Here is a 27,837-nt window from a genome sequence, read left to right as displayed (position 1 = left end):
GTCAGACAAAGTGATTATTGGTATCAGATTTAGTTGTCACCTAGAAATTATACATATTTGTATTTTTGTAATTATGGAAAAGCTACTAAGTTTATTTGACGCCATGCCTAATTCTGAGCTACTGACCAGAGGGTAGGCAGCCATTTAACAGCATCTACTACCCATCATCTATGCTGAGCAAATAAGTATTATTTTTAAAATGCATTCACAACTTAAAGTGCGGGGAATATTTTATGACTTTGTTTGTTTGTTTGTTTGTTTCGCACAAAGCTACTCGAGGGCTATCTGTGCTAGCCGTCCCTAATTTAGCAGTGTAAGACTAGAGGGAAGGCAGCTAGTCATCACCACCCACCGCCAACTCTTGGGCTACTCTTTACCAACGAATAGTGGGATTGACCGTCACATTATACACCCCCACGGCTGGGAGGGTGAGCATGTTTAGCGCGACGCGGGCGCGAACCCGCGACCCTCGGATTACGAGTCGCACGCCTTACGCGCTAGGCCATGCCGGGCCAATATTTTATGACATCGCACGAATTCTAACCCGGATAGCCAACCCCGAGGTTCAAAGTTCTAAGAAAAATACAAGCCTACAGCTTAGAAACGGTAACAGTAAAATATATTACTTAATAAATATCGTGAAATTTGTATTACTTTTGTTTTGTTCCACTTTAAAGAAATCGAAAGTAGTTAACATTAATATTCTGGTTAGCGAACGAAAAAAACAACTAAAGTTACATTTAAAATCGAACAACAATTCATAAAATAAAATAAAAATTATTAATAATAAAGAATAGGTTCATTGAATAATAACACAGTATCATACATAATATGAAAATGAAATAAAAAAGACATAGTTCAAATGTTTGAACTTCAGTTAAAAACTGGTTTGTAGTGTTCAACGTCATTCGCTGTGTTATGTGACGTTTACAAAACCCAGGCCGCTGTACCAGTAGACCGTTTCTCCCCGACACATACACACAAACCACTAGCGACGAGGTTAGGCTACAGAATGTATTTACAATATTAGGAAAGCCTTCGTTAGCTTCACCATCGATGTGACATGTTATACAACATCAAACCCTACTATCCTGTAAGTTGTCAATGGTCAATTATTGTATACTGGAGTCTGTCATGAACAACAATGTGGACACGTACAGTGTCAAGTTCCGGGACTCGCGTGGTTCTTGATCTGATAGTTCATCTCTCTGCTTGTGTATACGAGTGTGAATGGAAGTGTTATAGAAGAAAGTTGTTAGTAGTCTAAAATTTCTTGCAGTCTAAATTTGAGATATCGTGTGAGCATTGCTCGCTACTTTCAACACAGGAGCAGCGAGGCATTGGTTGTAAACGCGGTGTGAGTAACTTGAATGTCAGATGAGTATCTGATTTATCTGACAATGGAAGAATCTAGTTCTACTTTTAATATTTATTATAACTTTTATCATTGTTGTTCTTTATTCCGTGAAGACACATCAGGAATTCTCGTCTGTCGAGCATCTGTGTATATATAGCCTGCAGGTCCCTTTTTGTTTTACACTTAAGGAACATGAAGGTTAAATGGAGCCGTCATCTTGATGGCTTTCCTCGGCGTGATCAGCCTAGTCTGTCGATTGAGCTGGATCGTAATCCACAATCATTGGGATTCACAATTACACCTGAATCTGGAGATCAGAATAAGAATAAGAAACCAAAGAGAGGAGGATTCCTGCAGATTTTTAAACTAACAGAAAAGAAACAGACACCCTCGGAGACTGATTCAAAGCTTAAAGAAGAAACGTACCGCAAAAGCGAGCTAACAAAAAATGGCCACTACTCTGATGTGGTCATATCGACTTTTCCTGAGAGAGACTTAGCGGTAACGAAAGATGAATCCACGTGTGGAAAATTAGCAACAACAATTAACTCAAACCGCGTCCAACAGAAAGCAGCTACACTTCCTCGTGGCACGAGTCCTAACATCATTTCTCAGATGAAACATTTGGATAACTTGAAAAGAAGGTCTACAGTATCGGTTACTTCTGATCCTGGAGACATGATTATGACGGTGGATCCCGACCATAAGAAAGTTAAGTATGCGATCGGTGGTCTGGTAAAGTTGAAGGATTATTTCAGTGATAGTACTTGTGACCCGAAGAATTACAGAGAGTTTGAAGAAGAAACACTCGCTAAAACTCAGAGTTTAGACATGCTCAGAAAAGATAAGGATGATACAAGAAAGAAGACAGAGCAATCTAGTGATAGTGCTGATATTTTAGTATCGACATGCCCACGTGTCTATGATAGCACGAAACAGTTAGTTCCCTTAAAATTGGAAAAGCCTCATTCGTGGTCTTCTACGTTACTGAATAAAGAAAACTGCCACCAGAGATTAAGAAATGAATCCAATAAATCTGCGTCTTCGGAAACAGGCAGCAAAGAGAAGGTAGGTGTTTCGTCACTAGATAAAGAGCCAGATCGCATTCTAATGCCACTGGGTAAACCCTCAGCATTGAAAATGAATAAAAACACGCGAAATACACACTACGTACGTTTTGCGGATGAATTTCTTGAAGATTCAAAGTCATGCAGGAGTTCCTGTTCAGTTGTGATCAACGATGTCGCAATCAACGAATACAACCAGGAACCACAAGAACGAGAAAGAGACAAAAATAATGAAGAGTTTCAGACGTTTACAAATAAACATGAAAATAATCCATCAGATGTAACCACAAAAGGAAGAAAAGTGTGCCAATGTCCTTCTATGGACCCCTATCGTAACTCCGAAACAAGAAGAAATAAAAACACCGAAGAGGTGTCTTACAGTTTACTAAATAAACCTCAAACAAATCTGCATTTCTCTAATCTTGAATCCGACAAAAAGGTACAACTTATCTGTCCAAATAAATATTTAGGTAAGCAGGATACTACTAGATTAGAAGATGATTCAAACATATTCCAGGAAAATAAAGAAACGAGTGATGAACTGTTGGGATTGGATTCTCAAACAAACAAACATGATCGTCATACAAAACCAGACATTGTGGCTTACTCTGACTCAGACACGACAACAAAATACGGTACTTCTCCAGAAAAGCTCGCTTCCATAATATCATCAGATTTTCTAAACACTTCGTCATCTTTATTCCATGAGGAAAATGGTGTTAAACAAAATATCTCGTCTGGCTGCTATCATCAGGATAAAGTGCTCTTAGAAAGAAAAATAGATGAATCTTTTAAACCAAGTTTGATAAGCACAAACCTAGATCAACATTTCATCTCTACACAGCTAGCCAAACAGTTTTCTGATGTTAGCAATGTTACGTTTTCTCAGCTCGAGAAATTAATGTTGCAATGGATACAACAAAATGAGAAGTTCCTGCTTACTCGTGAAAGTAAGAAATCCATTTATATCACTTTCTGACTGATAATATTACTTGTTCAATGCTATTTGATAAATGCAAAAAGAAAGAGATAAAAAAGGTCAAATAATCTAATTTTCTTATTTAAATTGCTTTATCGTAAGTAGTTTGATATATAAATTAGCTCTGGGAAATATTGATAAATACTGAGTCGTTGTTTCTTCTTTATACCCTGGGAAATATTGATAAATACTGAATCATTGTTTCTTCTTTATATGAAAAAATATACTTTATCAGTTGAGCAAAACTATTTCAGAAATACTGAAAAAGAAACAGTTTTTTTTTGCTAATACATTTCGGCCTGGCATGGCCGAGCGCGTAAAGGCATGCGCTCGTAATCTGAGGGTCGCGGGTTCGCATCCGAGTCGCGCTAAACATGCTCGCCATCCCAGTCGTGAGGGCGTTATAATGTGACGGTCAATCTCACTATTCGTTGGTAAAAGAGTAGCCCAAGAGTTGGCGGTGGGTGGTGATGACTAGCTGCCTTCCCTCTAGTCTTACACTGCTAAATTAGGGATGGCTAGCACCGATAGCCCTCGTGTAGCTTTGTGTGAAATTCCAAAACAAACAATCTAATAGATTTTATGTGGGAAGAAAATGATTGAAATAATCTATTATAAAACAAAATCAGCATATTGTTTTAGAGAATCCCGTAGTGTTTGCTATTAAGTTTATTAATTTTTTCAGATAGTTAGAAAAGCTCGTTCTAATCTGTGTGATTATTACACCAGGTTTAAACGTTTAAAACACCTGGTGCACTGGTGTCACGATTACAAAGAACAGGTTTGATTATGATCACGAAATTTCATGTCTTATGTCTTTACCTAATACGTACCATCTGAACGAATGATTGAGAGGCTACGGTAAGTGGTCATATTTGGTCAAACAAGAGGCTAGTTCAGTAGGCTTTAAGTGTCCGTTAAATATTCTTAAAGAGAAAGAATGCTAGAAGGTTGTTGTTGCAATACGACATTTATATAAGACTTTCTTTCCATTCAGTCTTCTGCCTCGAAGATGGGCATTATTACACTTAGTATCTTCATTCGTAGGTTCGTTCGAAATTCTTTCCTTAAGTAGAGCTATATGATTAATAGTAGGTCGTGTGGGATGAAACTACACAGTCTCACCTCAAGAATCGTGAGTCTCTATGAGCAGAACCAGGAATACGGACGTGTGTTTATTTGAAGTTCTCGAAGTTAAAAAAACACGTCCTTCCGGTTTTAGCACAGTAACTTACCTATAGAGTAGAGCATTGTTAGAGTTTTCACGGCAATGTTTCGAAATATTGTGAAAGTTAGTTATAATTTCAAGGTTGTTTTGTCTGTGGCGTGACTTGTTTCCAAAAGATGTTCTTTGTTATTGTTTTTTTCATTTAACTTGCTAGATTGTAACCAGAGCAACTCGTCGTTATTTGTTTGTTTTGTTGTTGTTGTTATATTTACAGTTTTCGTCTTCCGAAAAACTGTATTCTATGTAAACTATGTTTGTTACAATAAATAACTCATTTTGATAGTTCTTTTCTTTCAGCGATGACGATGTAACTATCCAGATGTGAGAGCTGTTGATACTTTTCCTTTTGATTTGTCATTATTTTTCTGGTCCTTACACTGAAATGAAATGAAAATTTACGAAAGCCTTCAAACAGAAAGGTTCATAGCACTTTGTACATAAGTAAAATAGGCTTAGTGGTATTCGTAGTTTTGACCGTTAAATCTGCATGTGATAGCATGACTTTTCACAGGACAAAATAAAATAATTCTTTCAACCCATTGTTTTGTTTTAACTTTATTGATAAAGGAAACTATGAAGATAGTCTTTTCATTACCCTGACTTTTGTGACTGTGAGAGAATTAAAGTGAGACTGGACTAATTTCCGTTTCTCACAAGATAATAATCCTTGAGTTATGTTACGTGATGGGAAGATGGATTTAGTTGACTGGTGGCGTATGTTCTTGTCTGGTACCAAATTTAAAATCGTCGTTGTTTTGGGTACCGCTTCTGTAGTCCTGTTAAGTTTGTTTATAAAGAAATTTTCTCACCGTCCAGAGACTTCTGTAGAGAAAGGACGACAGACGACAGATCACAGGAAGAATCAGGAGTACGTCCAAGAAATCCAGCGACTTGGAGCTTTATGTGAGACTCGAACCAAGGAGCTAAATTTGCTGAAGATGCAACTCAAGCACGCAATCTTAGGTTTCGACTCCTTCTGTGTGATCGTCAAATACTTGACTGAAGAGGTATGTATTTTTTCATTGATTATTTCCAACATCTAGATCAACTATGTTGTTATCATTGAAGGTATTTATTTAAATAATGTATTTTTTTCCGGTTTATACATGTATTAACTATTAAAATGGTTAAAAAATAAAGCAATTATAAAAGCAGTTACGTAAGTATATAATAGTACTTTATTGTGGTGGAAAAGAGTGGATTTTGTACAAAAATATATACTTGGCACTTTTATAGGATGAAATATATGTTTAAACAATATTAAAATTCATACAAAATTATTCTAACAGTGATTGTATGAGTGGATGACGTTTAAGAATTATGTATTAAAAACTTTGCTGGATACAGACTACAATTATGGGACTGGCAACAAAAATTGCAATATATCTGTAACAAATGTTATGTGCACTTGATGGAAATTAGAATGTTGTGTTTAACTTTTAACTAATATATAGTTTATTAAAACATTTAAAGTTAAAATACATTTTATGATGTTTTAAATTTTGAAAAGCAAAAATAATAGACGAAACAAATTTAATTCGCCAATTTTGCTTTGTAATATTAATGTTCTTATAATTATGTAAACAAAGATAATTAGTTAACTTCTGTTTGTATTTTTATAATTGGTTTTAATATTTTTAATTTATATAATAAACCTCAGTTTTATTTGTTAACTTCTAAATCTGAAACACATTTACTTATGAGTTTAATATATCTTACTTAAATTTATAATAACAACTAAAAATATTGTTATATATCGTTTTTATATATTACGTCTGCACCTAACAAAAATATAAATATGTATAAAACATATTTTGGCCCCTAGTGGCACAGTTGCATGTCTGTGAACTCACACCGCTAAAAACCGGGTTTCGATACTCGTGATGGGCAGAGCACAGGAAGCTCACCGTATAGCCTTGTGCTTAATTCTGAACAAACAAAAAATATTTCATTTTCGTAAGAGAACAGTGTAACAAGATGTATGAACTAGATATCCACCTCACACGTACAGCCTCCTAACACTCTGGTCCCCCGCTAGTGCAGCGGTAAGTCTACAGATCTAAAACGCTAAAATCAGACGTTCGATTCTCCTCGGTGGGCTTAGCAGGTTGCTTGATGCGACTTTGCTATAAGAAAACAAACACACCTTAACACTCTGTGATTTTGTTAAAAGTTATAGATCTTCCGAACAGTTCGTGATTTTGCTAAACGTTTCATAGCTTAAACACACCAAAACCTTCTATACAAAAATAACGTAAACAGTATGTGTTTACCCAGCATCTATGATACAGCTTGAGGTAATGAAGATACTAAAACACCAGCTGGGGGAAAATAAATATACTGTTACACTATATAATTATAAGTTAATGTCTGGAATTAATTAATTATCAATCAAGTAGTAAAAATATCTGTTGGATTACTTTTATCATTTTCCACTGAAAATAGACATCTTTCAAAACTGTCTTTGTTTCAACTGAATTCTTTGATTTAGGGCATAGTTTAAAGTAAAAACTGATCGTTATCGGTGTAACAGTAGGCTTTTAATTTTCTTATTATACAATACTAACCTGTTAAAAGTACTGGACACTTCGTATAGTAGAGTAAAATATTTAACATAATACACGTGTACAATTAAAGCGCTATCTACGAGGTCGTGGTAAGTTTTAACACGTTACCTCCCACATTTCAGACTTTAAAACATTAATGTTACAGAGTTTAATGTTGTCCCCGCTAGTACAGCTGTAAGTCTACAGATTTACAACAATAAAATCGGAAGTTCGATTCTCCTCGGTGGGTTCAGCACGTAGCACGATGTGGCTTTGCTCTAAGAAAACACACACACCCTGTCGTTGTTAAACATACTGTTGCTCGTGATTGTGTTTCAAAATAAATTTGTGAATTGTACTGCATGAAAAACAAACACAGAAAATATATGATATTATCTCGAAATCTGTACATTTATATTGGACAAACAAGCTCAAGTTATGAGCTTCTACAAATTTAGTACTGAACAGTATGAGTTTCCATTATCACAGGTTAAGTAATACTAACTTGACTGAACTGCTTTTAAATGGATGAGGTTTCCTTTAAAAATACAAAAAAGACTCTGAAAGTAGCTAAGTTATTTGGGCCAAGGCCAAATAGAAAGCCTCTATTTTTTTTTCTCGTTCTTGTTCTAATGAAAATTGTTAGAGAGATATGTTAATAAAAAATGACACCAAATATGGGAAAGTAATTTATTACACATATTTATTTGTATTGTTTTCATATATTCCTTGTGATTAGTAAAAAACAAAACGTGACTTTAATATGAGTATCTATTTGTAAGACGTTTTGATGGGCACACAATGGTTTTAACAAATCATGGTATTAGGTTAAATGATCGATTAATAAGTTTTAGCTTGTTGAAGGAAATTATATAATATGATGTTGTTAAATGTGTAGGATTACCATGTATAAGTGATTAGGTTATACCTAATTCGTGCAAGTAAATTATTTCGTTTTATAAAGGGTAATTCTTGAAATTATCAGGTTTCAACATAAACCACGAGTAACTTCTTCAAATACATTTACTTTATACCTAAGTTGTGTTTATTTAAGCGCAAAGCTGCACAATAGACCATCTGGTATTGAACCATGATTTTTAGTACAATAAACCACTGAAGTTTACCGCTAAGATACTGGAGCACACAAAGCTAGCCTAACTTATAATATTTAAAGACTAATACCAGCTGGGTTAGCGTTTAAAGTGCAATTTCAATCGTATTCCTTTTTTTTTCCGTTGTAATTAAAACAACCAACGTACATTATCACGTAATAAGGTCTACCAAAAGCAAAACAAACGAAAACCGGACGTGGTGAAGTGACCTTAAAAAAAGTGTAACTTTTATGCTGTGAGCAATATTACAACCCACTTATTCACATTTCGTAGGCTGGGCATGTCCAAGTGGGTTAAAGCGTTCGACTCCTAATCTGAGGATTGCGGGTTCAAATCCCAGTCGCTCCTAACATGCTCACCATTTCAGCCGTGGAAGCGTTATAATGTGATGTTCAATCCCACTATTCGTTGGTAAAAGAGTAGCCCAAGAGTTGGCGGTGGGTAGTGATGACTAGCTGCCTTCCCTCTAGTCTTATACTGCTAAATTAGGGACGGTTAGTGCCAATAGCCCTCGTGTAGCTTTGCGCGAAATTTCAAAACAAGTAAACACATTTGGTATTTTGTAATTTCGGGGAAATAGGACAAGTTTAGAAATTAACAGCTTAATTTTTTGTACAGGTTGTTTCTTCATTTAATCTCTTAATATACTGTAGGTTTGAAAGCGATTATTTTCACTGCTGGAGAAATATTTCTGGCAGTCAGTGACTTTTCTTTTTTTATATAATAAGTATATTTTCATCAATATAGAAACTTACTGGGGTAAAAAGTAGAAAATTATCTAGGCTTTAAATTCTCGCAGCATAAATTATGTGTAATCTTATATCTTGTCTCATCCAGAGTTCTCAGTTCTCAACAGGTGGAAAATTCACTCGCTACCAAACATATTATGGTCTTGTCTAGCTAGATGAGTTCGTGACAAACCACCATCATGTTTGCTGATGCTCTTTGACCCCAACTAAAAATAAAAGAATACTTGTTTAAGTTTGTAAATGAACATGCGTTTCAGAGTATCCACTAAGTAAAGACAAAAACCTTTCACTTTACTTTCTTTAGTCCCTATTTTAGTGAAACGGCATAATTAATTATTAGAAAAGTTTGTTTTTTTTTGTTTCGTTTGATAGGCAGGTGAACAAATCACTCCAGTTAATAATTACCTGTAAAGGAGTTCAATAAAAAACACACAGCAGTTACTGTACTGCTGAAAAGGACCGGTCCCTCCAGTGGCCCACCGTGTGTCTGCGGACTTTTACTGACAGAAACTGGGTTTCGATACTCGTGGTGGACAGAGCACAGATACCCTTTGTGTAGCTTTAGGCTTAACAACAACAAAAAGAACAGTATTCTTGTTATTATGTTGAAACATCAATATTGTTTTTATTTTTGATAATCAACTGTCGTCAAGACCCTGTTGTTAGTTCGTATCTAATAATTTCCCTCCTTTTATAGCCATAATTTTTACAGAATTCATGTTTATTTAATCTAAAAGAACCAAAAGATTGCGTACTTGTGGTTGACCAAAATTTACACGTCTTCCCCTCCCTTTCACATAAAACAACATCGTCTCCTCGTTAAATTATTGCGTTCCCTCATAAAACTATGGAGTTTCTCTAAAGTGCAAATACGAAGATAAACGTAATGGAAATATAAGTGGAAAAAATTACCCAGATTATGTTTTTCAGTATAGTGTAAGTAATATGCGGAAACCTATTATGGAGAAAGAAATACGCGTAACAAATTTGTTTTAAAATGTGTGGTTAACACTTCTTATGGAAAAAGTTTTCAATAAACTATTTTTGATTGTTTTGAATATATGATCTGGATTTCGTGTAGGTTACTTAACTTCTTCTTTCGGCTCAAAGGGGCTGTTTCAAAAAGTGCATGTATAATGATGTCGTGCGTGAAACGATATAGCACGCTTGAGTGACCAGTTTTGCTCGCTGTTTACGGACCCTTGGTTTGCATTTGAACCTTGGAATCCCTGTTAAACTTTACAGTTGAAGGATAAAGTATTAACCGCCTAGAAAAGATAGACTACAGGCAATGCTAACTTCTTAAGTATACATTGTAGACAATTATATTTACGCATCATTATATTTCTTAATCATAAGTAAGAATAATAATAATAACTGTAGGTCAATTTGACCGAACATGTCCTCCATGTATACGTATTTATATATAATTATCAGTGTATTAGAGTGTATTCACAGCAAGAATACCGCAATAAGAAAGGACGAATATTCGGTTACGCTTATCAAACCCATTTGCAACGATGTTTTTTGAAATTTTATTTAAATTCAGAAATTAAAGGTTACATTTGTATCATGCAAAATCAAGTAACAAGCGTCTAAAATTCGCTGCTCAATCTTTTACCTTCTCAACAATTGTTATTTAGCATGAACTAAAAAAACATTTCTTATAACATTCATTATAGTTATTGAGCATAAAAACGAAAAGTGAATATGCTGGATATTATTATATCACATTTGCTTGCTTTGTTTAGAAAAATATTAAACAGGAGTTGATAGACTGTTAAAAACATATATTAGATAATTAGTTTATATAATGTATGTTTGGAATATCTAACGGTATATCGAACAAAATAATTAATGAAGTTTTGCCAAGTTACATAAAACAGTGCTTGAGCGGAAAACTATAAACAAGTCATTTACACTCTGCCTACTATACGGAATCGAACCTGTTGTAAGTGTGTAAGCTTACCGTGGGAGACTTAATGAAACATATAGAGTCACTTAGAGAAAATATTTTATACGTATTCCAAATGAGTAATATAAATCGTTGATTTTGAAGAGTATCTAATACAGTCACACTTTCAATTATTTAGTTCACTGGTGCCTTCAGTACTAGGAAAAACGACCTTTTATTTTTAAAATGCTAATTGAAGTCACTAAAGAAAAAAAGAAAAAGACTGTTTACTTATGCGTAGGTATTGCATCTGATTTATAACCAATAATTAAGTTAAATTATTAACATAAAACCATTGTTAAACAATGTGTTTTTTAAAACCGTTATAGGCCTGGCATGGCCTGGTAGTTGGAACACTCAAATCACAATCTGAGAGTCACTGGTTCGAATCTCTGTTACTGAATATGCTCGCCCTCTCAGCTGTAAGAGCGTTATAATGGTAAACTCAGTTCTACTATTCGTTACTAAAAGAGTAGTTCAAGAGTTAGCGATAGATGGTATTGACGAGCTAGCTGCCTTCCCTCTAGCCTAAAACTGCTAATTTACGAATGACTAGTGCAGGTAGCCTTCGAGTAGCTCTGTCTGTGCAAAATTCAAAAAACAATTAAAATCGTTAAAGTTCCCGTTTCATGAAAACAAAATAACGTTTCATATCAAGTAAATATTGTTTGGCCGAGTACACCTTGAGCTTCAACTTCGAAAGTAAACAAAAAAAAAACTCTTAAAATTCATTTATTTTTTTATTATTTAAGACTGATATCGGATGAGTACAAAGCTCTTAAGGCATATATGAAGAATGCTTCTTTAAGTTATGTTTCAAAAGTTGTGTTTTTCCGTGACTTGAATTTAATGAAGACGTTTTTCAACTTCTTAACAAGGAAGTATACAATCCAAGCCGTTAGCTAGGCTAGTACCTCTACGTCCGTGTCACCCACATCTCATTTTGTATGTGTCGTGAGGTCAGTATAAGTTATAATCAAGACATTTAAGGTTAAAGAAGATAGTATTCTAACGGCCTAAGCGACTAACTTGATATCAGTTATTTGTGGCTCATTTTGTTTGATGCCTTATTCCAGCTAAAACGAAAAACAAGAGCTTGAAAGTTTCAGGTGTTTTTAGTTGTTGATATTTCTAAGGTGTTTGGAAAGTTAATTATGTTTATGTACAAACTATCGACGAATGAAGATTCTCTAATGAAGTCTTTAGGGTAAAGATTAATATCAGTTTTAGTTAATCCAAAAAATGGGCTGCAAACAAACAACAGGAAAAACAAATTTCAATAATAAATATATTATGAATATTTTCATGTAAATTACACTTGGATCGAGCATGGTTCAGCGGGTGGCATACTGTACTGTTGATTTAATGGTGTGTTTTTCACATCCTGTTACCTCAAAATCGCACTCTATTTTGAGGTTGAAGGTGAGTTATAAAAGTGGCGGTTAAATTTCACTATTCGATTAGAGTATCACGAGAATTGGTTGTAGGTTTTCACTGTGGGGTTTGGTTTGTTTTGAATTTCGCGCAAAGCTACACGAGGGCTATCTGTTCTAGCCGTTCCTAATTTTGCAGCGTAAAACTAGAGGAAAGGCAGCTAGTCATCACCACCCACCGGCAACTCATGGGCTACTCTTTTACCAACGAATAGTGGGATTGACCGTACATTATAACGCTCCCACGGTTGGGAGGGCGAACATGTTTGGTGCGACCGGGATGCGAACCCGCAGTGCCGGGGGAAGGTAACGCTGTTGCTAAATGACCGTGTGATGACATAAGCAGGATAAAGATTTAAGCTGTTGTTGGAAAGCTCAGTACTGTGAAATAAAATTGATAACGCATAATATATTGGATTCAGAAACATTTATACAGACTATGAATCTCAACAGTTTTAAGTTGATTTAAAAATCACCATAAACGAGTTATGAATCTCAACTGTAATGTAGAATACGAAGTTCAGTTTGTTTCTAACCATATGCCTTCATATCCCATAGAAGATGTAAATTTATTAAATTTGGCATGTTTTCATTCTAAGATTCCAATGAGGAAAACTTCCCGGACTTCACGACTAATATGCATTTTTATTACGTATTTCTAGTGGTTTTATAAATGTTTAATGCGCAATTTTCTAAATAGTATTTATTTTATCGTTTTTATTCAAAAAGACATATCTTAGTTATATGGCTTTATAAATATTGTTAACTTTATTAACGCCTGGGATTTACTTATTTCTTTTACATAAATAAGGAATTGCGATAGTCTTTTATAAACATTAAGGAGGTGAGAGGTGGTGCTTGAGATACCACATAGGACATGTTATAAATGTAGGTTAGAGTGGCTGAGCTAAACAACCCCAGGGTGTCCTTATTCTGGGTAAATAACCCGCACACACATAAGCATTAATTATAAATACTAGCACTGCTCTGACTATGTATAGCCTTCAGGTTAATATTATGTTTATACTGATGAAGATGTTTTATATGTAATGAAGTTTATAAGTACTGCATCTCTAGTTTATTTATAATCAATATGGTTCCCAACTATGTTTTAGTGTCTAATTATAGTATAGCAGATGAACTCTGTACTATACAGAGCTCATCTACAATATAGTTTATAAGTAACAACCAATACCCATCCGGATTTACTAAATATATCTAATGTTAAGCCTAAATTGGTCATTGTCAGACATTTGTTACAACTGAAACGAATAAATCCTTTCCGTGCGGTAACTATAACACTGGGCAACAAAAAATAAACAAATAAATAAAATTATCTGCAAATAGAAAAAAATACAACTGTTTTTAAATACTTTGAAGATACTGATTCTACAACTTATGTCGAAGGTTACTGATCACCTCTTGTTTTTGAGTTGTGGTAGATTTGTTCAAAATGTTCTTACATACCTTTTATGTAAGAAAATAACTTTTTCTTCAATAACTTTATTTACTAACTGATAATAGCGTTTACAAATGTTCAAAAACAACATAATAGCAATACCAGTTTAAAAGTCAATTTATATAATAAGATTATACACTGAAAATACATTCAGTCTACATTCAAAACTTTCATCATAATATTTTATTTTGTTAGAAAATACCTGCTTGACTTTTTGCACCTTTTTTATATGTTTTTAGTTTCCCACTGTAAGAACCAAAATTATCTTCCATCATCGCAATATTGTATCGTCCATAATATTGCTGATCTATTGTAGAAATACCTTGGTGAAAGCACTCATTATGCTCATCTGTATTATTTGATAAGTTTTTTTTTTCATGTTCACAGAATGAGCAACAGGAATTAACTGCTTAGTGTTCCCATCGTGTAAAAGTACAGCTTTCAGACTAACTTTATATGAGTTGATAAAACATCTCCATTCTTGAGGATGATATTCGGTAGTTAATTCTTCCATTAGTGCATCAACATTTGTACACATACACAAAGTATCTTGCATGTTGTAGTGAGAAGCAAGTCTTTTATTGTGACTTTTGTTCCTGGAATTAATAAATTCTAATGCTATAAACGAGAGTCAAGAAGTTTTCCATGCTGCTTTGACAGAGACAAGTCATGAATCATATCATTTTTCTTTTTGTGTGATCAGATGAGGTAGTTTCTATTGAATTAATACAAAAATAGAATTACTAGGTGAAGTGATTCATTGTCTTCTTCTCAGAATATATCTCAAGTTTTCACAATTCACTGGTGGCCGTGGCACTATAATACCGTGTCTATGAGGTACTGTTTTTCATTGCAGATGCAATATCTGAATATTTTATGTATTGCTTAGTTTTGCCTGAATATCCAAAAACATTAATCATGCAAAAATAACAGTCAGTTAGATTATCTTTGGGTTCTTACCATATCATGGGAAGTGCAAGTGGTACATTTAATCTTTTCTTTTTCAGTCCTGTGTAAAGCCAAATGTGCAAACTGTACAACACACATGTGGAGCTCAGTGTTTTCCTTGATCTCCAATTTTACATCTAAAATAGTGGTAGTAAATTACCTTCTTGAAACTGTAATATATTTTCCATAAATGTAGTAGAAATTGTTTGGTTAATTTTTACACTTTCTGTCTTTACCTGAACTGCAGGCAGTAAACATTTCAAACGATTTCTTAAAAAATATAAAAAAATGTTCACAGAACTAGAGTTTAAAATATTTTAAGAAACAAAAGTATCCAAAATCTTATTATGCCGCGTGTATAATGCGAGGAAGAAGATCGAACTTTGTTTTAATTGTGCACAGAGTCAGGCGAAGTGACCAACTGAGTGAGTAAGAAGCAATTGAGAAAGAGAGGCGTTTGACTCTGCCCTTTTTATGCTCTGTCGAAGAACTTCTAGAATGTTCTAACAAAGTGAGCACGTGAGGCGGAGCAGATGAGTGTGGGAATGAAGCAAAAGTCCTGTAATTTGCTACAATTATTTAAAGATTCGAGAACAAACAGTACATAATAACAATATATTTGGAATTTTTCATCAATATAACACAGATAGTGTTTGAAGTATCAAATGCTATATTTTTTTACCTGTTAAACTGTCCAACTAAACTTAATTTCACACCATATATCTGTTGTAATGAGTTGATTGCAGGACAATCCACCCAATGCTGTTAAATTATTAAGATTTATAACTCAGATTTTAGAAGGGATGAAGAATTTCTGAATGCATTTTTTTAAAAATCAGCACCATCAACTTATCTCGAATCACTCGAGTTTTCTCCAATAGTAATGATTTTGTTGTCCGGAGTAATTAAAGGTTTGGTTTGTTTTGAATTTTCGCGCAAAGCTACACGAGGGCTATCTGCGCTAGCCGTCTCTAGTTTAGCAGTGTAAGACTAGAGAGAAGGCAGCTAGTCATCATCACTCACCGTCAATTCTTGGGCTACTCTTTTACCAATGAGTAGTGAGATTGATCAAAACTTTATAACGCCCCCGAGGTTGAAAGAGCGAGCATGTTTGGTGTGACGGGGATTCGAATCAGCGACCCTCATATTACGAGTCGAGCACCCTAACAACCTGGTTATATTAGGTACCGAATAATGGGATCTGACTGTCACTCTTTGTGCGCACCTACAACCCGAAGTGCATTTTTGCAGCAATTATACATAGTTCGAGTCAGCCCCACCAGCATGGTTAAAAGCTAGATTCCTCTCTCAGAGCTCTCTAGTGGCGCAGTGGTATGTTTCCAAACTTATAGTACTTGAAAACGGATTCCGAAACTCGTGGTAGGCAGAGCAGAGATTGGACCTTTCTGTAGCTTTTTGCTTAATAACAAACAACCTCTCTCGGAAATTCATCCATTAGGAAAGATTTAAATAATAAAACTATTGTATGAAGTATCATTAAAATATGTTAGTTTATTTGAATTAAACTTTACGAATTTAAGGAACACATAAAATATATTTTATTATCAAGCAATTAAACCATACCTCTCTACACACTTTGCACCGTCAGACTTATTTCAAAAGTGAGGTCAGAGTAGAGTGACCTTGCTTCATACAATGTTGACTTTTTAATTGTGTTTTCATCCATCGGTTAATACAGATTTTTTAAAACTAGTTTAATTATCCATTGCATTGTAGCTTCTATTAAGCAAAGTTCATTTACCTTAGCAGATCGTTGAAGCATGGCTTATTTGTGCCATTCTGAAAAGAACATGACCCTTAAATATAAACTATTAACATAAACAAATCAGTATAATATGGTTAAATTATGTGTTCAAGTTTATTAGATAATTGGCAATAATATCCAGTTTTTATGCAGGTTCCTATTATTGTCTTGTATTTTCTTCATCGGATACCTTGTGTGTGTTGTTGGTTTTTTTTTACCCCAGTGTTAATTGCTCTGTTAAACGACAGGGTTTTAAATGAGTTGGTTAAAATATTACTGCCAACTAACACATCAGTACTTTTTTACCGAAAGATCTACTGATGTCACTTTTTTTCAATAAGAATGGGCGAGAATAAAACGTAGTTCATAAAGTTTTGAACAGGTTGTTATAGAATATATCACGGAAAAAACAACAAAATATGTCCTTTTTGTAATAATTAAACCCCATATTTCGAAATCCACAAGAAACTGTTACACACATTATTTACATGATAGACACAGTAAAGTCATATTTTCCTCATACGTAAAGGAGTGGACAGAGCACAGATAGCCCTCTGTGTAGTTTTGTGCTTAACTACAAATGAATCGTACTTCCTCAAGTCGTTTGAAAAGACTTACAATAATAGGACCTGCATCACTTTATTCAAAAATGTTGCTGTAAGTGTAAGATTTTCTTTTAAACTTCGGTACATATACGTTTTGAAACGTGTAGTTTGTGATGTTCTGTATTATAAGAACAATTTATTTTCAGTGTAAGTTCCTAAAGAGTTTTTGATTGCCAGGATGTTAATTTTGATGTAGTAAAATATATTGATTATATTTATTTGTATCAAATCCTACCAGAGAATTAAAGGTTAAATATTTAGCAGTAAAACGTTTTCTAAATTGAAAATGCCTCCAAATACTACAGGGTGTTCGGAAAGTCACTGTGCAGTTTTGTCTGTTAATAAATATATAAGTGCACAATGACTTTCCGAACACCCTGTATTTTTTGAAATCTAAGTTGCTAAACCCAATTAGTGCTGATTTACGTTTAAAAGTAAGTCTAACCATTTAATATTACCTAATCTTCAAACATTTAACCAAATATTGTCTTTATTGTTGTCTGAAAATGAATTACTTATTGTATGAAGGATGTCCAGAAAGAAATGGTATTTCCTTGTCGTATAGTGGATAGTGACTATTTGCGGACAATGAATGATAATTTTAATAGGTTAATAGTCACCTGGTAATATAAAATGTTCTTCTGTAATATGATATGCAAGCCTTGTGATGGTTGTCGTGATAGGAATGTTTGGATAAACGGTCGTTTCTGCATATCGTCATGTACTAAGCCGCATATAAATTTCATTTATATGAGGCTTTGATTTGTTTAGAATTACGCACAAGGCTACACAATGGGCTGTCTGTGCACTGCCCACCATGGGTGTCGAAACCCAGTTTTTGGCGGTGTGAATTCGCAGACATGCTGCTGTGCCACTGGGGAGCCCGTTTATAGGAGAACGAAGTTAGTTTGTGTAATTTCCCTCCGAGACAAATGTATCAATTTTTGTGCCTTAAAATATAGGCAATTACTTTTAGTTTTTAAAGCGATTCATAGAAAAAATATTTCAAAACATTTCGAAAGAAGCACACAAATATGTTCCATAAGTGAAACTCCTGGAGTATTAGAAACTTTCAACACCTACTGAACGAACATCTAGTTATTGTAAGCATGCAGATTTGTCGCTGAAGGCTTGAAGTGGACGGAAGAATTAATTAGAAAATGTCATCTTTTTGAAATTAAAATTTAAACAGTTTCATGAATTTTTCACTATTTGTAATGACATATCTTGTTTTTACAAAGAACCACTAGTCCTCTTTCAGAAGTTATGTGTGAATAACTGAAAGTGTGCGATATACCACAGGAAAGGATTAATCCTTTCGTTGAATTTCCCTTTAGCGAGGAAAATCTATTACCTACTATATATATAGACAATTGTTTAGTTACTTTAAAGCGTACTTCAGCATAATGTTTTCATTTTAAATTGAGCTTACGGGGTCAAAATACGTACAAAATTACAGGTTCTTAAGTATATACGTAATTTCTTTTATTTGGGACCATGTGTGACTCAGTGGTTAGCGTTTTGAGACTGTAGATTCGATTATTTTTTACTCGTTACTGGAAAAATGTACCCTGCACGTTAAAGTTATGGAAACGTTGTAATATCTGGGGTCAGATCACAATATTAGGTCAGACGATAGTGAGTAATCCAAGAGTTGCAAGTTGGTGCTCTTGACCAGCTGCCTTCCTCTTTGGTCTATGAATCTAAAATGAAGGGGGGAATGTGCAGATTGCCCTTTGTATAGATTTAAGTGAAATGTTCAAAAAACGTTTACATTGTGGTTTACGTATCTATTAAGTTGTAATCATTTATTTGTTACCTAATAAACTTATAGTTATTAATTTTTTTACTCTGACAGACATGTTTCTAAAGATTTTAGGAAAACTTGGAACATACTGTTATTTAAACTGTCTATCCAAAATCAGTATTGTATACTGTGATCTCTAATGAATATAGAGATATACATGGTGTCCTAGAAGTATGGAACCATAGGAAAAAATTACAGTTTATTTTAAATGTATTTATTATTTAGATTGCATGCCATTAACAGCCATACACATATCAGTTCTTGGTATACTGTGCTGTCAGAGTATTGTCTTTTTTAAAATATGTACAACTAACACTAAAAATGTGCTTGTTGAACTTTAAAAATATAATGACCATTTGCCCGATGGGTCCAGACTTCTGGGACATTTAAAACTTTACAATTAACTATTTAATTAAAATAGTGTTTATGTAACCTCATTTAATGTAACCTGTCCGACGAGTTACTCAGATTGTACAATATTATAATTGAAAACCATAAACACTAACTACATATTCTATGGTATTAAGTAATTTGTCTCTGTGTGTATTTACAGCTGGCCAATCCTCGTATCGTCACAGAATTGAAGAAAACTAAAGATGACCTTCACAAGATAGAAATCCAACTTCGTAAGTAGACATAAAGTGTAACAATCATCACCTTGACAATAAAAAAGTTCGTAGTAATTTTATGTATGTATATTATTTTTTATACTTATGTTTTTTAATAAATTACACTTTAGGTGAATTTGTATAGATAAGAATTTGTTACAATAACAAAAGTTGGCTAATCAATGGCTGACTAGTTAATAAATGTAAAAGATAGGGGCTGAATGTAACCTAGTAGTTAATGTGTCTGGACTGTAAATTATAGGACTTTAGATCGCTATCCGTTGCCCCAAAAATATTTGTTATAAGAATAAGGATAAAAATTAATGTTCTGTTAAGTAAAAGTAACCCAAGGAACATCTGTGTTCTAAACATTTAAAAGAAACTAACTAAACTGTAAGTTTAACCTTTAGATCAGTCAATGTATAGGTGTAAAAATACACATTTAAAAAATTGGCCAACCAAGGAATGGGCAATCTCTAGCTGTAAAATGTAAATTTAAAATTTGGCCAATCAACTATGACTGGTCAATCTGTAAATACAAAGTGTAAAGGTAAAAATGATTGATAAATCTGTAGATACAAAATATCAATTTAAAAAATAACCATCAACGAGGTGTAAATCAAGTGTATTCCAGAAAGTCCAAGCAAAATGTTAAGAGTGAAGCCATATTTAAACTATTCCATAACTAGCGTTTATTTTTGTTATAGCATTTACTTTTCAAGTAGGAAACTGTACACTTAAAGGATCATATCTGAAATATGTAAGATCAAGACGTGTAGGCATTTCTTAATTTTAAGGTGTTTTGTTTTGTTTTACTTCAAGCTTACAAAATCTGTAGTCGAAACGACTGCAGCAAGTGTGTTTATTTTAAAACTTTTCATGATCTTTTTAAATACCCCACCTGCTTTCCCCATATTTTATAAATATGCAACTAAAATATACTTTCTTACATACAATATTTTTGATTCATTTCTCTGCTCTGAGTTTATTAGTTTTGCCAGTAATTTGTTTGTGTAGCTTGTCCTATATCCTTATATTTGAGTGATTGTAACATTTCTTTTATATGCTCGTAATTTGTTTCATTTCTGCATTTTGTCTGTAAACCCGACTAAGGTTTGTTTGGTTGTTTTTGAATTTCGCGCAAAGCTACTCGAGGGCTATCTGCGCTACCCGTCCCTAATTTAGCAGTGTAAGACTAGAGGAAAGGCAGCTAGTTATCACCAACCACCGCCAACTCTTGGGCTACTATTTTACCAACGAATAGTGGGATTGACCGTCACATTATAACGCCCCCCGGCTGAAAGGGCGAGCATGTTTGGTGCGACCGGGATTCGAACCCGCGACCCTCGAACGCCTTAACACACTTGGCCATGCCGGGCCATCTTGACTAAGGATATGTAAAAACATCAAAACCTTGTTAAGAGCATACAAGATCAAAACAATGCAAAGTACATTACTGTTTCTATGAAAAACAAAAAACAAACAAACGAGATTTTAGAAAGAAGCAGTATTTTCTTACTCTGGAAATGGATATGACAAAATTTTTAGGGATAATATTAGTTTGCGCGATAAATGATGCAAGACATAATTACAAAATATAACTACAAATATCATTGATTTTGAGCGACATGCTTTAACCAAGTGATATTACTCTGTAGCTTTTATCTTATGTGGCCCTTTCAAGGACGGTCTAGGTGGACAAAATCTTAATATAATTATTCATAAAGCAACGATAGACAACTGGATTCTTAACCTTAAACCCACCTTTTGCTGAATTACTATGAACAAATTAACGAAATTGATTAAAGAAACAATTAAGGTTTATGAAGAAAAGTGGTGATCGCTAATCTTACTATCTGCTTATAGCCAATCAAAGCGCCTTTTTTTACTTATTGCTGTTTGTATTTGATAGAGTTTCATGACAAATAATTAATTTGAATTAATGTAATGAACTTTCAGGTTGTTACGAGACACAGCTGGAGCATCTTAAGAAGAGCAATGCAGAGGAAATACAAGAACTAACAATCACGTTGACAGAAGCCCATAAAGAAAAGATTGAGATGTGTAAGTTTAACTTATACACTTTCATCGCTCCAGGTTGGTTTGGTTTGTTTTGAATTTAGCGCAAAGCTGCACGATGGCTATCTGCGCTAGCCGTCCCTAATTCCGAAGAGTAAGAACAGAGGGAAGGCAGCTAGTTATCATCACCCACCGCCAACTCTTGGGCTACTCATTAACCAACAAATAGTGGGATTGGCCGTCACATTATAACGCCCCTACGGATGAAAGGGCAAGCATGTTTGGTGTGACGGGAATTCGAACCCGCGACCCTCGGATTACGAGTTGCGTACCCTAAGCACCTGGCCACGCTGAGCCTAATCACTTCGGTAAATGCAGTCACCGATCCTACAAACTTAGTTCAATACTAGTAAAAATAAATCTCTAAAATATTTCTCACATTTTAAATGATCAAATACGGCTACAAATTTGAATTTTTGAAAAATTTTGTCTATTGCAGATTAGTTTATAATCACATAAATTCTTTTTCTATAAAGTTAAAATTTGATTTTGTCGACTTAGTTTTTAATCACTTATATTATTTTTTGCATTACATTAACTTTTATTTTCATCCTATAATTTTGATTTTTGTGGTATTTCATGAATTTTTATGTATATGCTCTTGTTCAATGGTTTGCACAAAGTTTTAGTTCAAAATATACCTAAGAAGTTATCTGTGTTGTTTTCACTGGGTATCGAAACCCGGTTTTAACGTTGTAAGTCCGCAGACAAAAAGCCACTGGGGGGGGGCGTGAAAAAAAAGAAGTAATTTTGTGTCTTTTTTTTTTCAGTGGTACTCGCTCATCAGGAAGAATTAAGATCCTTGAAAGCTAATCATGAAAAAGAGGTAAGTGTTAGAAATTCATTTCAAGATATTATTTTACTTTATCAGAATCTTCACAATTATGTAAAACTTTCACCCACCAGCAGATCTGTATGAACTGTTTTCATATAGTATTATTATTTAGTAAAATTATATGAATAATTCATGAACTTCAACATTCTAACAAACTACCAAATCGTCCATTACCCTTCCACTCTCAACTCAAACTAGTTGACATTTTCTACGTTCGTGATAATCCAGCCAACGTTCCTGATCTTCACGTAAACTGTTACATTTCACAATCCCCCCTCGCCCATTTGTTCTACTAAAATGTTAGATTTTGACGTTTTTAAACACCTTATGGCAAACCATTGTTTTAGGGTTTTCTTCATCCAGCCGTTGTATATGCTCTCCACCACCAGTATAGATCTCTGTTGTTTCAGATGTCTTTTCCATTTACTTTGACTACAACTAAATCTATATCATTTTCCAAAACCTTTTTTTGATGTTCCTTCCTATACACTTTGGACTACCAGTAAAGTTATCTGGTATTTCAGAAACACGTTTTGTTTATCTTTCTTATACACTTCCGACCACCAATAAAAGTGCATAACCTTTCTGAACTCCAATTATCTAGCTTCCCATATACTTTTATTCATCTATAAAAACAATTTGACCTTTGAAAGTCGCAATTTTATTCCTTCCTATTATCTCATTATCCAATAAAATTGTCAGAGTTAATTGTTTATCTTTCTATAAGACCCATTATTCAACACAATTATCTGTCCGTTCATTAATTCCAACTGCACAACCTTCCTCAAGACTCTCATTACAGAAAATGTGTCAGACCTTTCCATTCACCTATATCACCCATCCAGATTATCTGAACATCTTGAAACCTTTTTTTCTTCAGCGAGCATTTAGAATAGAAACAGGATCTGAAATCACAAACCAAGACAAACTGGTATAATGTCCTTATCTGTAAGATATAGGCTGTGGCTACGTAGAAACAACGCTTTGATTAATAGAGCCATTGTAATAAAGCTGGATATATCTCATGGTACCCTTGACAAGGTAACAAACAAAGGTTTGAAGTTGATATAAAGACTTACAACCAGATGTTTACTACTCTCCAGCCACACTTCAAAACCAACACCTGTTTCATGAAAAATATGAATAAATAAGTCAGAATTACAGATATTCCATTCGGTCACATACCCGCGAAGCCGATGATAGAACTCCCTTGGTCCATTGTGATTTTATAATGTTCTTGGAAGCCGATGTTTCTTTACATTAGAAGGCCTTTAAAAGGTTTGCCAATATGTGTGATTTAAGACTAACTTCGTCATATTTTGCAGAAGCTTGTTAAAAATTGAGATACCAAACAATTATTCATAATCGTAACCTCTAACTGCACATGATTACTAATGGAAAAAGTTAATTCCAAGCCATCATTTGACCAAGAACATCTTTCTTAAGAAGTGTTGCTGACCTTCATTATTCTCATACTTTGTATCGAAACAATCTCTTTTTATTGCAGACCTCTGATATGTAGAAACGTGTTTTATTTAATTATTCAAATGATCTAAAACCTTTCATAGTGTTTCTACATTCAGATATCCTGTCTAACTTTCCTATGTATTCATTATCTTACTAAAATCTTTTACATTTAAATTGACATCCAGTAACTGATTATACTGTTCAAACTTCTTATTACTCAGACAGTTTGTGTTACCTTCCCAAAAAATGCTGTTACTCATATCAACCGTTCTAGAAATAAGAAGTAAACTAAATAATATAGAGTTTACTTGGAATTTTATTATCCTCTCAGTTGTGGTTTTTCAGTTAGTGTAGTGATTTGTAAGATTTAGTACCACAGGTAACAAGCGCCTGTATCTGTGGTTCACAGTGAATTTCTGATGATGCAAGTGATTTTACCAGATTGTCTAGCTTCTTCGAAGTCTTCTAATATCTACCTCAGCTTTAACTTGTTTCAACAGTTCGTCCCTCCACTATAGACTTCTATTTGTCAGCCTGATGTCAACATATCTAAATTCCAATGTTGTGTATCCAAGTTATCTGAATTATCCGACAGTTTCTGTCTGGGTAAATTGTTCAACTTTTATACATTTCACCTATCCATCAAATAACCCAAATTATGACATGAAGTTGCATAACTTACCACAGCTGAGTGATATTACTGTATTTTAACACTTTTTATGTTTATTTCTCACTATAAATATCTAGCTACATTGAATGTCAAACTGTCCAGCCATCCATTATTCAACTAACTGTTAGAAGTTCTCAATATGTGTTTTTCAAAAACTTGATGCCACTCCGTATTTTTTATATTTCACCTCCCCACTCAAACTGCATGAAACTGTTCATATACACACATTGTTCAACACACCTATGTGACTTTACGTGGATGACCATTATTATCCCCCAAACTGAATCCCGTGGTATTCCCTAACCCGTTTCACCGTGATTTTGGTCTTCCCTTTTCAACTAAATAGTTCAACCTCCTTACAAACTTAAATGACTTTGTATATCCTGGTGGTTAGGGAACTCGACTCGCAACTTGAGGGTCACGGGTTTGAATCCCGTCCCTACTCATGCTCACCCTTTCAGCCATGAGTGTTATAATATAATAATCAATCCTATTATTTGTTAGTAAAGAGCCAAGAATCGGAAGTGGGTAATGTCGACTAGCTAACTTCTCTCCAGTTTATCACTTCTAAGTTAGGGACAGCTCGTGGAAATAGCTTTGCAGAAAATTCAAAGTAAACAGACGTATTCTAGTAAAATATCTTCTGCCGTTTTATAGCTTGATCTGTATAACTTACCTTTAATCTTCTACTGTCTGATCAAACAGTTCAGTTCTGCCATTGATTCTCGTTATAAATCCAACTGTTCAGCTCTTTTAGCGACAAACTTTATTGATCCAACCAAATTATTTTTACTCTTTTGTCACCAAACCATTGTGAGCGTCCACAAATCTTTTTAATTTGAAATTGACCATTGAATAAACAAAGTGATATACATATGCTGAATGAATGAATTACATTTCTCATTTTCTAAGTGCCCCCTCTTGCCGCATCCCTGCGGACGCCTTATACAAACCATATTTACTCAGCCAAACTCTCCAGCTTTCTCATAAGTTTATGGTTTAGTCATTTTTTCCATACATCTAAATTCACCCAATCTATTTTACCTTCTTGTGTATTCCTTTTGCCAAACCGGTATGTCTAACCTATTTAAATCCCATTATTCAATTAAATTATTTCATCTTAACAAAGACTTCAATACAGCCAAATTGTTTCTTGGTTGTACATTCAATGTTCAGCTTTCTTAGCCTTCCTTTAACTATTCAACTATTTTAACACTTTTTATAGGCTTCTATTATCTAACCAACTTCCTAATTTATTGGTCCAAATGTTTTAACTTTGCTATAGACAATGATTACCTAACGATACTATTGTGTTTTCTAATTGGTTTTTACTATCCTGCCGCAATGTCTAGTCTTTCCGTTATCTAGTCTGTTGTATTTCCTCTTTTACTTTTTATTTTATGTAAGTTATATATTTTATATTTATATATATTATATATTTTACCAGTAAACTTACGTTTTATAGTTTTATTCGTTGTTTGCTTGATTTGTGAAAGTTTGTACAAAGCCGCACGAGGGCTATCTGCGCTAGCCGCCTCTAATTTAGTGATATAAGACTAAAGGAAAGACAGCTAGTCATCATCATCCACCACCAACTCTTGGGCTACTATTTTATCAGCGAATGTTGAATAACCTTTTTTGTTGATCCTGATCAAACTTTTCAGTCTCCCAATAAACTTTAATTATTTGTATCCATTTTTCTTTATATTTTAATTTTAAACTAAATCATGGCTTCTTTTCATCATAAACTAATTTTATTTTTTTCATCTTCATATTCAGTGCTGTGCACGTAACTATTCAAATATGTCAATATGCCCACTAATTATTGTCTTGTTACATATTAAATACTTTGTATGTGAGTATTCAAGTGATGTGTTCACTCAGTCTTCTCTTGATACGTATTAAGCAGTTTGTATAGCACTATGCAAAATTGTGAAGATAAAGTCAAAAATTAGAAGTCTGTCTACTTTCAAAAAACAAAAGAAGGTAAATTATAGGTGCAACATAATCTTTATATTTAGTACAACAGAAACTCAGTGTTTGAGTTCAGTAAACAGTTAATATTTTGTGTTCCCTTTGCTTTAATAACTGCAGACAACCTTTGTTGCAACATGTTTAATCAAAGTGTTATTTGTTTTTTACTCCACATTTCTCTAATACACTCTAATAAAGTATCTTTGAAAGTAACATTTAATTTGTCAAATCCCAGATCTGCTCAATTGGATTGAGACTAGGTCTCTGTGTGGGTCATTGCATCATTTGAATGACTCCAGCAGCTTCTTTCTTAGCTAAATGATTTCTGCAAAAGTTGGATGAGTGTTTGGGGTCATTATTTTTTTAGTAGTAGAATCTTTTATCAATAATATGCAAATCACTAGGTATACCATGATGGATCAGTTTCTGGTGCTATTTGCACTAATCCATTATTCCATCTATTTTCCAAATATCTCCTGTCACCTCAGCATAAAAAACGCCCTCAGATCATCACACTGCCTCCCTTATGCTTCATGATAAGTGCTGTGCATTGAGGTAAGTATATTTTTCTGCCGGATATATGACATATGCTTTGAATCAAATATATTTCAAACGTGGACTCATCCATCCATAACACCCTTTTCCAATCGTCAACAGTCCAGTTTTGTACTTTCTAGCAAATTTCGTTTTCCTTACAATATTTGGAGATTGAAATAAAGTTTTTTTTAACTGCTGCCTGATCAATTATTCCATTCTTATTAGGTCTTTTTGATACTATAGTGTATGTGTGTTTCTTTTCACAAAGCTGCATCATACTAGCTGCTGCATCCACTGAAGGGAATCAAACCCGTGATTTTACAGTTGTAACTTCAGGGGGATTGATACTGTAGATTTGGATACTTTTCTGTCATTTGGTACCTGGTAATTTATTTCATGCTCGAGATCAATGGCAGTCTTCCTTCTGTCATGAAGGCTGCATGAACGATAACATTTAACATCAGTATCATTGATTTTATGTTTCCTGCCTCTTTTTTTTCTTATTTTCAAATGTATCTGTCTTGGTCTTCTGATATAGGAATGTTTGTTTACTTGTTTGTAATTATGCACAAAACTACTGCACAATAGACTATCTGTGCTTTGTCCACCTCAGGTATCAAAACCCGATTTATAGAGTTGCAAGTTCACAGACATACCT

General features: G+C 34.0%; 1 protein-coding gene across 1 annotated transcript in view; it reads left to right on the top strand.

Annotated features, from left to right (window-relative positions):
- Positions 1 to 951: 951 nt before the first annotated feature.
- The window catches only part of LOC143236684 (uncharacterized), a 43,234-nt gene continuing 16,348 nt past the window's right edge, over positions 952 to 27,837 (top strand). Inside the window, exons 1-5 of the mRNA XM_076475098.1 lie at positions 952 to 3,374; positions 5,448 to 5,638; positions 19,563 to 19,635; positions 21,577 to 21,681; positions 22,467 to 22,522. Of these exons, the coding sequence (XP_076331213.1) occupies positions 1,550 to 3,374; positions 5,448 to 5,638; positions 19,563 to 19,635; positions 21,577 to 21,681; positions 22,467 to 22,522 (2,250 nt within the window). The 5' untranslated portion in view covers positions 952 to 1,549. The remainder of the gene's footprint in view (positions 3,375 to 5,447; positions 5,639 to 19,562; positions 19,636 to 21,576; positions 21,682 to 22,466; positions 22,523 to 27,837) is intronic.

Source organism: Tachypleus tridentatus, chromosome 13 (assembly GCF_004210375.1).
Source record: "Tachypleus tridentatus isolate NWPU-2018 chromosome 13, ASM421037v1, whole genome shotgun sequence".
NCBI classification, from domain to species: Eukaryota; Metazoa; Arthropoda; class Merostomata; order Xiphosura; family Limulidae; genus Tachypleus; species Tachypleus tridentatus.
The sequence above is the reverse complement of the archived record's forward strand: the minus strand, read 5'-3'. Positions and strand labels throughout refer to the sequence as shown.